At 37.2% G+C, this 13,593-nt stretch overlaps 1 protein-coding gene and 1 pseudogene across 2 annotated transcripts in view; one reads left to right on the forward strand and one right to left on the reverse strand.

Annotated features, from left to right (window-relative positions):
• Positions 1-13,593, forward strand: part of RSPO3 (R-spondin 3) — an 89,586-nt gene that overhangs the window by 25,895 nt on the left and 50,098 nt on the right. For both annotated transcript variants that reach the window (XM_054505553.2, XM_045865503.3), the window contains exons 2-3: positions 7,179-7,370; positions 8,870-9,016. In XM_054505553.2, coding sequence (XP_054361528.1) covers positions 7,179-7,370; positions 8,870-9,016 — 339 coding nt within the window. The remainder of the gene's footprint in view (positions 1-7,178; positions 7,371-8,869; positions 9,017-13,593) is intronic.
• Positions 11,252-11,368, reverse strand: LOC123838101 (U2 spliceosomal RNA; annotated as a pseudogene).

A 13,593-nucleotide genomic window follows, 5' to 3' on the forward strand; every position in this document is an offset into this window, starting at 1 on the left:
AAATAGAATGTGTGTCTCATGTGTCTAATTACGCATGTGGGCATCATGTGTCTAATTACATATATACATATATACAATATATACATATATGCATACACCATCAGATGATACTGCAAAAATAGCAAAATCTGTGTATGTTTGTATATATAAACATGTGGGTCTCTCAACAAATTACTAGTCAGAAATAATAGTAGAGGACTATGATAGGCCTCTATTCATCCAGATATCATCATTTGAGAATGTAAAGGAGTATTGTATACCAATAAGTAATTATATTCATTCAAACAGATTTTGATATTTTGTTGTCTATACCTAACAAATGGTTGTGGAAATTAGCCATTGTCTGTTCTGCCTTGGCTGCTATAAATAAGACACATTGACTCTCAATATTTTCTGGGGTTGATTCAATAGAATTTGAAAGAGACTGCCAAGTTATTCAAATTTTTAACATTAGATTTTTCTTAAAGTTAATAATGTCAAACATTCCATAGGATGCATGAAACATCTCTTTCCATGACCATAACACTATATTAAACTTAAAAATGATTCCATTACAATTAAGACCCAAGGTATGATAGAAATGTGCTGTCCTTACTTAGGCAAGAAACAAGTCTACATTTCCTTTAGGTGAAGAGATAGCTGAAGTAAATGGCACCTGGAAAAACTTTTATTATTTTATTTCAAATGATTTATTTCATAATTAAGTATCCTCACATTGTATGTGATTTGAAACTTTATTCCTTTATCAGATATTCATGGGCAAAGCCGACTTAAAATAGTTACTGTACTTTTCTATTAAGTATTTACCTCTCTGGCATCTTTATTATTTTTAAAAACACAAATAAATAGCTTATCTTTCATATTTACTGCCTTCGTCTGTTCAACAATCAAAAGTCTTTGTTGAGAACCCATTTAATGAGTAGCTGCCCTATGTAGAAGCTGGGAATTATCAAGAAAATTATGAAGACATTATCAGGACCGACTTTCAAGAAGCTTCCAATCAATGTGAACATCCTCATAAAAGGAGAGGACATGGAAGAAAGGACAGATGTAAAACTAGCTTTGATTATAGAATTCCACTGACCTCTTATCCCTACCCTGTCTCTCAAGGTCACTACAGGAAGAAGAGCAGGCAGTGACTGTTGTGAAGACAAGAATGCTTTAGAACGAATCTGGTCCTTAAATTATTATTAAAAAATAACTTTTATCAAATTTGTTAATTTATCTTTTATTCTCTGAATTATGAAATCACTACATTACTTTCATGTATTTAGCACTTACTGTGAACTTCAGTCAAAGCTTTTATAAACCTAAAGTCTACCAAATTTTGTACTTCTGGAAATTCTCTAGCCACAAATAAATGACCATCAGAGATAATTGGCAGCATGCAATATTGGATTTCTTCCACATAGCAATTTACGGTAGATGTGAATACATTTGCAGTTGGGTTTTAGAAGGGGATTTAACTAAGGCAAATCCTTGAGGCTTACACTTAAATTCTTACAGAAACAGAACTTAGATGTCAGTGCTGCCGTTGGTTTGGTACATCATAAATACTGAAGAGAACTAGCCAAAGATTGTGTATTTTTTTAAAAAATTTTATTTATTTATTTAAGAGAGAGAGACAGATAGTGACAGAGTTAGTGAGAGAGCACAAGCAGGAAGGAGCATCTGAGCAGGGAGCCTGACACGTGAGGCTCGATCCCGGGACCCTGGGATCATGACCTGAGCCGAAGGCAGATGCTTAACTGACGGAGCCACCCAGGCGCCCCCCAAAATTTTGTATTTACCAAATGCTCTACCATTTAAAACTCTATGTTCTGGATGTTTTATCAAAAAAGTTGAGGGGCATCTGGGTGGCTCAGTCGGTTAAGTGTCCAAGTCTTGATTTTGTCTCAGGTCATGATCTCAGGGTCATGAGATCAAGCCCCAAGTGGAGCCCCATGTCCATCCCCCTACCCCCTTTAGCTCTGTACTCAGCAGGGAGTCTGAGATTCTCTCTCTCTCTCTTTCTCTCTGCCCCTACCCCCCCGACACTCCCTCTTTCTCTCTCTGAAATAAATAAATCTTTTTAAAAAAGCTGGATTAACTTTCATGACAATAGCCTTTATGAACTGTTGCATCAGTTATGCATCACAAGATTATCAAATAGAGAAATAGTAGGAAGGCTCAACAACTATAGAAATTGAAGTCAGGGAGTATCGACAGTCTGACACTGAAAATTGGTTTAAGTTATGCATTAATATATATTCTTTTCATACTTAAACTTTGTATACCAGTTAAGAAAAGATGCTTTCCTATTTCCCAATTTTAGGGAAAGATACACTAATTTTACCATGTATTTGACACATTTGTAAAAAGAAAGTCCCAATTTAAAGTTCCCATGAATTTTGCCCATTTTTCCATTCGTATTTAACCTTGTTACATATACAACTAAAGTTTACTTATACATAAGAGTTTACTTATACATAAAGAGATTGTTACCAGATATCAAAGATCTAGGTTCTAACCTTTGATATAAACTTGCTATTTGTCTTACAGTTTCAGCATTTCTTTGAGTCCTAGTTTGAGGTTTCAAAATAAATAATTGTGATGGCTTCTATCCTTACTAACAATAGTTATCATAGTTAATTTAGCTTCCTGTGAGATGCATGCTTTGAAAGCAAAAGTGGTGTAGAAATACAAAGTATTGTTAAAAATCAGCTGAAAGTATGTCTTTTTCTCTTACCAATGTCCCTTATTTTGGACTATGTTTCCTTCTTCTGTCGTTCTTCAATTCCCCTTTCAAGATGTCTTCTCTAATTAAGTAGCTACAGCTAGAGACTCTCATTTACATCTCTGGCAACCATTACAATATTAAGTTCCATCTATTAAGCATCACTTCCTGGATATTTCATAAAATCTGCAAAATCAATGATCCCAACCCATGGGATCAGTTGCACTGAACTCATGCCAGTCTCCTTCTTGATGTGGATAATTGGGGTGTTCCCTCCTCTAGCCCCACCATGGCCACTTACATAGTGATAACTTCAACTCATTTTCTTTTTTTATTTAAATTCAATTGACCAACATATAGTACATCATTAATTTCAGATGTAGATTTCAGTAATTCATCAGTTGTGTATAACACCCAGTGCTCATCACATCACATGCCCTCCTTAATGACCATCACCCAGTTACTCCTTCCCCCTGGCCCCTCCCTTCCAGCAACCCTCAGTTTGTTTCCTACAGTTAAGAGTCTCTTATGGTTTCTCTCCCTCTTTGATGACTTCCCATTCAGTTTCCCTCCCTTCCTCTATGATCCTATGCACTGTCTCTTATATTCCACATATGTGTGAAACCAAATGATAATTGTCTTTCTGTGATTGACTTGTTTCACTCAGCATAATACCCTCCAGTTCCTTTCATGTCAATGTAAATGGTAAGTATTCATCCTTTCTAATAACCGAGTAATATGCCATTGTATATATATACATCACATCTTCTTTATCCATTCATCTGTCGATGGACATCTCAGCTCTTTCCACAGTTTGGCTATTGTGGACATTGCTGCTATAAACATTGGGGTGCAGGTGCCCCTTCGGATCAATACATTTGTATCTTTGGGGTAAATACCTAGTAGAGCAATTGCTGGGTCATAGGGTAGCTCTTTTTTTTTTTTTTAAGATTTTATTTATTTATTTGCCAGAGAGAGACACAGCAAGAGAGGGAACACAAGCAGGGGGAGTGGGAGAGGGAGAAGCAGGCTTCCCACCGAGCAGGGAGCCCAATGCGGGGCTCGATCCCAGGACCCTGGGATCATGACCTGAGGTGAAGGCAGACGCTTAACGACTAAGCCACCCAGGTGCCCCAGGGTAGCTCTATTTTTAACTTCTTGAGGAACCTCCATACTATTTTCCAAAGTGGCTGCACCAGCTTGCATTCCCACCAACAGTGTAAGAGGGTTCCCCTTTCTCCACATCCTCACCAACAGTTGTTGTTTCCTGACTTGTTCGTTTTAGCCATTCTGACTGGTGTGAGGTGGTATCTCATTGTGGTTTTGATTTGTAGTTCCCTGATGCCAAGTGATGTGAAGCAATTTTTCTTGTGTCTGTTGGCCATTTGTATGTCTTCTTTGGAGAAATGTCTGTTCATGTCTTCTGCCCATTTCTTGATTGGATTGTTTGTTTTTTGGGTGTTGAGTTTGATAAGTTCTTTATAGATCTTAGATAGTAGCCCCTTATCTGATATGTCATTTGCAAATATCTTCTCCCATTCTATAGGTTGCCTTTTAGTTTTGTTCAACTTGTTTTCTAAGATTAGGTTTAAACCTTAGATATTCTATGAAACCTCATCACCATTAACACCTCCATTGCTCATATGAAATAATAGCCCAAAAACATCGTTTGAAAAAAAGATGATTCAGAAATTCAAAATGAAGTTATTATTAGAATGGAAAAGAAGAAGTGTGAAAAAGTAGAATTTAATCTTCTGACTTTAGAATCCTAAGATTTTAAGGCTGAAAGAGTTGTTACAGTCAATCCAGACCAAAGCTTTCTGTGGTTTCTATGTAAAAAGTAAAAACTTGCCTTCAGATGAAGTTTGGGAAATTTGTACCTACTTGTGTAATACTGACTGTATAATTTGAGTGACCCTTGTACAGCATTTAAGAAACAATCACTATTCAACTGTAAAAGAAAAAAATTTAGAATCATAGAAACTGAGCTTCATAGTCTCAATTTTTCCCACTTCCCACAGCATAACACTGAAACCTTCCTGAAGAAATAAAGTTTGCCACCATTTGTGCCTGCCCATATTCAAAACTTCCTAATAAAACACAAACGGAAATTTTCCTTCCCAATTAGGACAATTATGTCTTCTTTACTTTTTCAAAAATCTACTTTGCCAAAAACTTTTGTCTAAAAAGGCAAAACATGAAAAAAACAAACAAGAATATAGCACAACGTGTTATGAGTTGACTGTGTTAGATTTCATCAGTGAAAGTTTTAAAGAAAGAATTGAGCAAGGTACTTTGGCACATCTCATAATTTTGGTGGGAACTGTTACCAACCATGGGACTTTTTATGGGGCCTTTTCCTGGAAAAGTTTCCAAACATCCAAAATCTAAAATTTTAAATGAAATGTATTTTAAGGTTTATCAGTTTCTGAGGCTTTGCACATATAAATCATGCTTATTTTCATAGCTGATTTCAAGTTATATTGTAATTGACAGAAGTTTCAAGGTGCTTGAAATTACAATTGTGTTTCCTTTGAGCAGCTGCATTTCAGAGATAGAGATAGGCTGTTGTGGACCAGTCAAACCCATCTTCATTCAAACTCAGAGTCCCTTCCTGCCCTGGGCTTGGAGTGATTTTCTTTCAAAGTGAGGTCCACTTCTCTATAGGCACTTCTTATGAGAAGTTTTCACAGGTTTTTACCTATAGCTCTCGTGTCTTAAAATGGACCAAACTAGCTTCTGAGCACAGGAAGCTCTCTTCATCTCTTTTCTTTTTAGGGTCTTTCCCTACATAAAATATGTACACATTTTCTGTAAGTCTCCAATGCTGACTTACTGGCATGAAAAATGATCCTGTTACTTGGAAAACAGTTTTCACTTACAAGTCCCCTAGGTCCTATAATGTCTAAACCTCCTGTGCCACTTTATATGTCCGCCCCACCCCATAGAGGAGTATGTACAGGAAAAGCAGACTTCCCTTCCCCCACACATTTCCTCAGTTTATTTACAAAACGTCCTGGAATGAGAATGAGCTGCTTGTGGTTCCTGTGGCTGATTCAGGGATGGTTTCCTCTAGGAAGAGGATGCTGATCACCCAAATGACCTCTCTGTAGCTAACCCTTGCACCCCTGTGGTAAGGCTGATTGGGCTTATGGGTACCCCTTTCTAACTAAGCCTGGTGGGATTTTTTTTGTGGTAAAGAACTTAGCAAGAACCAAACATCACTCTGAAGTCAGACCTGACAATGTCAAGGCCCATCAGAGCCCAACCCACCCCCACCACCACCTACAAAAGAAGTCAGAATACACAGAGATGCCTTTGCACTCCTGTGCATCAACCTTTGTTTCTCATAATGGTCACAGTTTTTCCCTTCTGGATTCCTAGAAGGACAATAAAGCTACTTATATTGTATTTGAACACAGAATACACAAGGAGAAGAAATTATCCCAAATACCAGATATGTGAGAGATGTACATCAGTCAGCAGTTTCCCCTCAGCTCAAATGTATGTGTTGATGACCAGTTAATAGTCATACGAAGATTTAAAGTTGTGAAGATCTTAAGTAAACATGAATCTTCCACATATTTGTTTATATTTATGCAGACTTGCTAATGAACAAGCTCACCACACACATGAATATGTGTAGCAATAGTCTTTAGTCATGTCCTCACCAAATATTTCACTTGAGTAGATGGAAGATGAAGACAAAAGAACTATAAGAATTTTCTCCCCAAAGATAGAATGTTGAACATTATAAATATCATAAATTATAATTAGTAATATAAACAACCACATATGATCATGTGGAAATACTAGTAAGATAAATATCACATTTTCATCATTGTATCCATTTGAACTGATAAATATAAAACTCATGTGAGAGGAAATATTTTAAGAAAGCATGGGAGGGTTCCAAGGAACTACATAATTTCAGAATCAATTTACATTGGAGCAAAAAGTAAAACTGTGTTCTCTAATAGACCACAGTTGAAAAAAGATATCCTAAAAGGAAGTGTCCTTACTCAAGTTAAGTTTTCGTCTATGTTGTCATCCTTGCTTGAAGAAATTAGATGCATGCTTTTCATCCATCACATAAATGACAAGCAAACTAATGTGCACTGATTTCAGTGCAAAATTACCCAGTCTCCAATCTTCCAGGGTTCTAGTTCAATGAGAATATTTTCACTGTGTGTGTGTGTGTGTGTGATCTATAAATAGTTTGAGGCAGTATATTCTTAGTTTCCAAATTCCCAAATTCTAATTAAATTAAAAACAATGTATGTATGTATTAAAGGGAAACAATAGATCATAGAAAAGAGAGGGGAAAATCCCAACTCATTCACCCATTGCCACCAACTGAAAGCTAATGAAACGAAGTGTATCTCCTGCCTAGAGAATGTCATTGGATTTCTATATTTATAATTTAACATTTGTTTTTGTCTTTCTGCATTTGTCCCTTCAGTGCATCCTAACGTCAGTCAAGGCTGCCAAGGAGGCTGTGCAACGTGTTCAGATTACAATGGATGTTTGTCATGTAAGCCCAGACTATTTTTTGTTCTGGAAAGAATTGGCATGAAGCAGATTGGAGTGTGTCTCTCTTCATGTCCAAGTGGATATTATGGAACTCGATATCCAGATATAAATAAGTGTACAAGTAAGTGCTACATGGCATTATGTTTTTATCTCATCCTTGGGGTCTTTCCAGATTTGAACTGGCCTCTAGCATATTTGTGATATTCAGCGTTAAGGAAATAATGATATTTACCTGATAATTAGGCTAAACCGTACTTGGACTTAACCCTCAGAGCAGGAAACTTTTCACCTCTTATAAAAAGCACTCGAGTTTTGTGTTCTTGCTGTTTTTCATTGTAAAAGCAAAAACTGGGAACCTGGTTATTCTTCGTGGAACCTATAGAAAAGTATTCTAAGCTGAGTTCCCATTACTATCACAGCATCCAAGTATTCTAGTATAGCAAATGAAACATTTATCTATCTGTTGGAAATAAATGTTGAAAACACTCTCATATCTCCTCTCCTCTGGACCTGGAAGTCTGCTCTCCCCACCGTAGACCCAGTAACCTTTCAGAATCTAAATTCCTCTCAAACTCCTCTCCTGTGACTGAACTGTAGCCATTTTGCGCTGACCTCACTGGGCTTCTTGCAAGATCTTCCCACCTCAAGGCCTTTGCAGTTACTGTTCTACACTCACTGTTCTGCCAGTTTGGAAAACTCTTTGCCTGCATCTTTCCTTGGTTGGCTCTTTTCTTTCATTCAAGATTCTGTTCATATGTCACCTTCTCCGGGGGCATTCCATGGCCAGCTTACTCACAACAGTCAACCTTCTCCCCTTATCAGTCATTTGCCATATCTTTCTCCTACCTTTTATTGTCGTCATTACTCTTTCCAGAGCACTTATCACTCTGGAACTAGACTGCTTGGTTTCCAAAACCACTCTGCTCTATGGTCCTGGGCTAGTTACATAATCTTTCTGAGCCTCAGTTTCCTTATCTGTAAAATGGAAGTTATAATAGGGGCTACCTCCCTGGGTGATTGTCCTCACGATAACCTCCACAACTTAAACCCCTTAAGTGGCTTAATATTATAAAATACTTGCAGCAGTATCTGACTTATAGTAATCACCATGTAAGGGTCAAATGTTGTTATTGTTTATTGTGTCACCCCTCCTAAAATGTAAGCTCTGTGAAGTCCTTATCTCTTGTATGCACTGCTGTCAAGCAATCTCTAGAATAGTACTAGGCACATAGTGGACAATCAGATATTTGTTGAATGAACAAATAGACTCCCAAAACAGCCGAAAAGCAGTATCTAGTATATTTCATTAAAGCTCTGATGAAAAACTTTTTGCTGTCATTTAATATAGATACTTGCTCTTATAAACATTTTTGGCAGTAGACATATTGCCAAAAACTTTTCATAGGGCTATCAGTACAATAATTTTGAAATCAATGGCTGATGTACATCAACTAAATGACTGTGAAGGAATCCGTAATTCAGTCTGGCAAATTAATTTTGAATCCTAAATATGTTTGACACCAAAGTCACATGTACCTGTGATGTAAGCATACAGACCTGGACCAGCAATAGGTAAGTGAAGATAATGAAAGCATATTTCTTTCCTTTTTTCTCTTTCAGAATGCAAAGCTGACTGTGATACCTGTTTCAACAAAAATTTCTGCACAAAGTGTAAAAGTGGATTTTACTTACACCTTGGAAAGTGCCTTGACAATTGCCCAGAAGGGTTGGAAGCCAACAACCATACCATGGAGTGCGTCAGTATTGGTGAGAAGGATCTCTAAGATTTACAGGGGAAGAGAAACACCTCAGATGATAATTTCAGTCTCCATGGAAGTGCTGCTTAAAGTCCTATTTCACAACTACCTGAGGGACTATTTCCAAGACGCTTTCTTCATCCTTCCTTACAAAGATACCATCTTAGCAGAGTTCCCACAGCCTTACCCAGCATGTATCACAATACAATTTATACCCCATGGGTGCTCCATTATTTCTTAGAGACTGCTGGTAACTGTTTCAGCTATTCTGATCGTTAAATATTTATTTTGTATCATTATGATACAGTGAAGTTCTACTTACAGTAATTTATTATAGACATACTTGCATATGTATTATATGAGATATACACACACACACACACACACATATATTTGGTCTTAAAATAAATTTCCACATCAGGACAAGAGTTTCACAAAACACCTAGGTCTAATGTCAAGCAGTGAGCAATGTTGTTTTCCAAGGGGAGAAAACATTCTCTGGATATAGCCCATTGACACTCAGTAGATGAGCCAAAGATCTACAGAACTGGACCTCATATAGTTAAAAATCTGACTTTTTTCTCTCGCACTGCTTTGCTGAAATGTCCTGCTTGCACAGGTATTTAGAAACAAGGAGAGGATTTGGGACTCACTCAAACTGACAGAAGGACACAAGTCACAGGGTCTGATTAAATGCAGGCTGAATTTTCTGGAGGGGAGGTTCCTCAGACCAGTTGTTTGTCTAAATAACAGATCACTGTCAGGCTCTATTTTCCCTCTTTTAAATGTTGCACAGCTACTACAGCTATGAGTTTGATGAACAGTTGGGGAGCAGATGCTAAACCAAATGGGAAAACAGCATACTAAATCTCAGAATCCCCTGGGCAAGAGCTACAAGAACCTTTGATGCTGCAATGATATTGGCACACAAATGTCCTCCTGATTCAGTACAAGATTGTCTCCAGGACTCCCCTGGGGTCCCCGCAGATAGATCCATTAGAATCAAAAGTGCTCGAGTAATACTCTAAAGTGGTGGTTTAACTGTTTCAGGTCCACAAGAAACACTTATTTTATTTTATTTTATTTTATTTTTTTAAAAGATTTTATTTATTTATTTGAGACAGAGAGAATGAGAGAGAGAGAGAGCACATGAGAGGGGGGAGGGTCAGAGGGAGAAGCAGGCTCCCCGCCGAGCAGGGAGCCCAATGCGGGACTCCATCCAGGGACTCCAGGATCATGACCTGAGCCGAAGGCAGTCGCTTAACCAACTGAGCCACCCAGGCGCCCAAGAAACACTTATTTTAAACAAACTTTGTAGGAGAACGAAACAAATAGATGATATTTTAAAGATAATTTCAGAAGCATCTGGAAAACAGCAAGCATGAAACAGTTCATGGTTCATTTTGGTTTAGTCTTTTTTTTTTTTCCTCTAGTCAATAAAGACGCAGAGAAACAACTTAGAAATAGAGTAAAACGTACATGAGAAAGCACTTCAAGTTCATCTCTTTGTAAGTCCTGAGGGCTGATGATTAAAGGTAATAAGTTCCAAACTGTGGAAGAAATAGGAAACAGTTCTGTGTAGTAGTCAAAGACAGAAATTCGGATAAGTTGCAAAAAGTTTGTGGTATTTCTCTACCCAAGAAAAGGGGAGCATGTTTAGATTTTCTTAGTTGTTGAAAGTGTAGCATTCAGTCCTTGAAAGGCTGTTTATCTTAAATGTATTAATGTTTTTCTATCATAGAGAGCATTTAGCACCTGGCATTGTTAGATTAACTAGTAAAGCTGACTGGTATTTTATATTACTATTTAGACAAAAACTATTTAACACAATTAAATTTAAGAAATTTATATGTTTAAGAATAGGGGTTAGCAATATAAAAGCTATTTAGTGAATCTGGCTCATTAAACAGTTAGGTATAAATGACCTAGGACCCGATAATAGTGCAAATCCACAACTTTTGTTCAGAGCTATCTCTTGTTGCTTGCCATAAGGGATGCCTCCCATCATGTGCTGTCTAGCCAACAAGCAGTAGGTAGGCCATGACTGGACTTGCCCCAGAATTTCATGAGAAATGATGACCTGCTTGCTTATCACAAAGGAACATTAAAGCTTATTCCTTTAACAGATATGAAACTAGGACCAAGAACTTGAAGTAATGATTCCAAGGACACAGTATGAGTTATTGTCAGTGCTATTATTAGTATCTTGACTCTAGCTCTCTGGTGCTCACCGAAGATATTGAAGAATGTGTCCCTCCCTTTGTGAAATCTACATTGTGTGACCTGTTTCTTACCCAGATTATGATTAAACTGATAAGAACAGATACTACACTTGATCTTAGCCAAAAGGCTGAGAAGCGATTACCCAGATTATTATTAAGAGGAAGGTTCATAAACAGGGAAAATGCCACTCTGATATAGAGCTAGGGTGAAAGACTTACATCTCAACGTATCCACTCCTCATGGTTTGCTGTCCAATTTGGCATAAATTGTCCATTGAACCCAATTTTATAGGAGAATATAGTTCTTCTACTTCATGCTCTAGATATTTGCTTCCTTTCTGCACTGTCTTTGTGTCATCCTTATTCTTCTCTTGGAGAGTTGGCCTTACTCAAGTATTCACAGAAGGAGATATCCAACTTTAAACAGTGAGTAAACAGGAATGTGCCCTTGTTATGTTCTCAGTGGAACCATGCAACTGGTCAACAAAAATGAGGGTAAACGAGTAATGGTGTTGTAAGGTCATTATTGGTGAAACATCCAGTTCAGCTTTTCTCCCAATTCAAGAATCCCTCTTAGAGCATTCCAGACTACCACAGTGTGACCACTTCCGGGGACAGGAGGCTAATGACTTTTTTCAGACCCTTGCTTCATTAGTGAATAGTTAAAGAGTTCCAGTGTTAATATTGTTTTTAATACACAAAATAGAAGAAATAGAGAAAGTGAGTAATTTTTTTTCTTAATTACCTCTTAACCAATGATGTCCCAGTTCTGTACCATTCATTTAATGATCCGAATGTAACTTAAATAACCCTTTTTGTTATCTTTACATGTTTTCCAAAGTTTCCAATTTTCCAGAAATATTTTTAGAAACTAATATTATAGATTCATACTACGGTATTTCTCTAGGAAAAATTCTCTTCCTCTCAAGGCTTTTTAACTATCCCTTTTTATTAGAACTTTTTAATATCTGAACTCATAAGTTTTGAATATTTTCCCTCCTCCTTCCTCAATGGAATTATCTAAGACTGTCATTAGAATTTCATTATTTTAGGGGCACCTGGGTGGCTCAGTCAGTTAAGCATCCAACTCTTGATCATAGCCCAAGTCTTGATCTCAGGGTTGTGAGTTCAAGCCCCATGTTGGGCTCCATGCTGACAGTGGAGCCTACTTAAAAAAAAAAAAAAGGAATTTCATTTTTAGAACCATTTATCATCTGACTAAGGATTCCTAGCTATAATTTTAAAAATCTTTTTTTCTGAAGTCTAAATACACATTTGCCTAGACCACCTTTGCAATTGTGAAAAAGCACTAATACTCGGGTCATTTTCACATCATGTAATTTTTTTTTTCTAATTTAGTCCTCTTGGTTCTGGCAATAAATGAATACTAGACAAAGTGACAGCTCACAAACTTTGATTTTTATTTTTCCATTTGCTTTCTTGGAGGTGGTTTTATTTGTTTGTGCTAAAAATCCACTGCTTTTGCATCATTAATATCAGGTTGGTAGATATGTCCTTAATTGGTAAAAGATATAATATCATTAAGTGACTTTGTTGCTCTATTCTTTTTTAAAAAAAGATTTTATTTATTTATTTGAGAGAGAGAGTGTGAGAGAGAGCATGAGAGCAGGGTGAGGGGCAGAGAGAGAAGCAGACTCCCCTCTGAGCAGGGAGCCCGATGTGGGGCTTGATCCCAGGACTCTGGGATCATGGACCTGAGCCAAAGGCAGATGCTTAACTGACTGAGCCACCCAGGTGCCCCTATTGCTCTATTCTTTGACTAAAATCATTATGTTATAACTGAACATGAAAACTAGCTTAAGAGTGGTTCAGTAAAGTTCATTTAAGTTCACAGAAACTTAAATTCACTTATTTAGTCATTTACATTTAACTCTGTGCTACCTTCAGATACCTGATGGTAACTATAAAAGCATGTGAAAAAATGTAAGGCAAAAGCATTTAAGTTTCTAAAACATTTAGGTTATATTTTTGGGGGTTGCATGAAAGACAGAATTCTGCTCTAAAATAAGGATCCTTTAAATCAGAAGGCAGCAAGAAAAGTTAATGGAAACATGTTTTGTGGAAAGAATCCTATATCATCTAAAGCTGTTTCAGTTATTGCAAATTAGGAAGTTGTATGAACATAAATAGAATGATAGTATCTTGCAGATACTTATTTTTGTTAGAAGTGCAGAAATCTGGGGCGCCTGAGTGGCTCAGTCGTCCTGGGTCCTGGGATCGGGCTCCCTGCTCAGTGGGAAGCCTGTTTCTCCTTCTCCCACTCCCCTTGCTTGTGTTCCCTCTTTCACTGTGTCTCTCTCTGTCAAATAAATAAATAAAATATTTTTAAAAAAGAAGAAGAAGA

The sequence above is a fragment of the Mirounga angustirostris genome, unplaced genomic scaffold (genome assembly GCF_029215605.1).
Source record: "Mirounga angustirostris isolate CCGP_5_RB_7025 unplaced genomic scaffold, mMirAng1.0.hap1 SCAF_8, whole genome shotgun sequence".
Lineage (NCBI taxonomy): Eukaryota > Metazoa > Chordata > Mammalia > Carnivora > Phocidae > Mirounga > Mirounga angustirostris.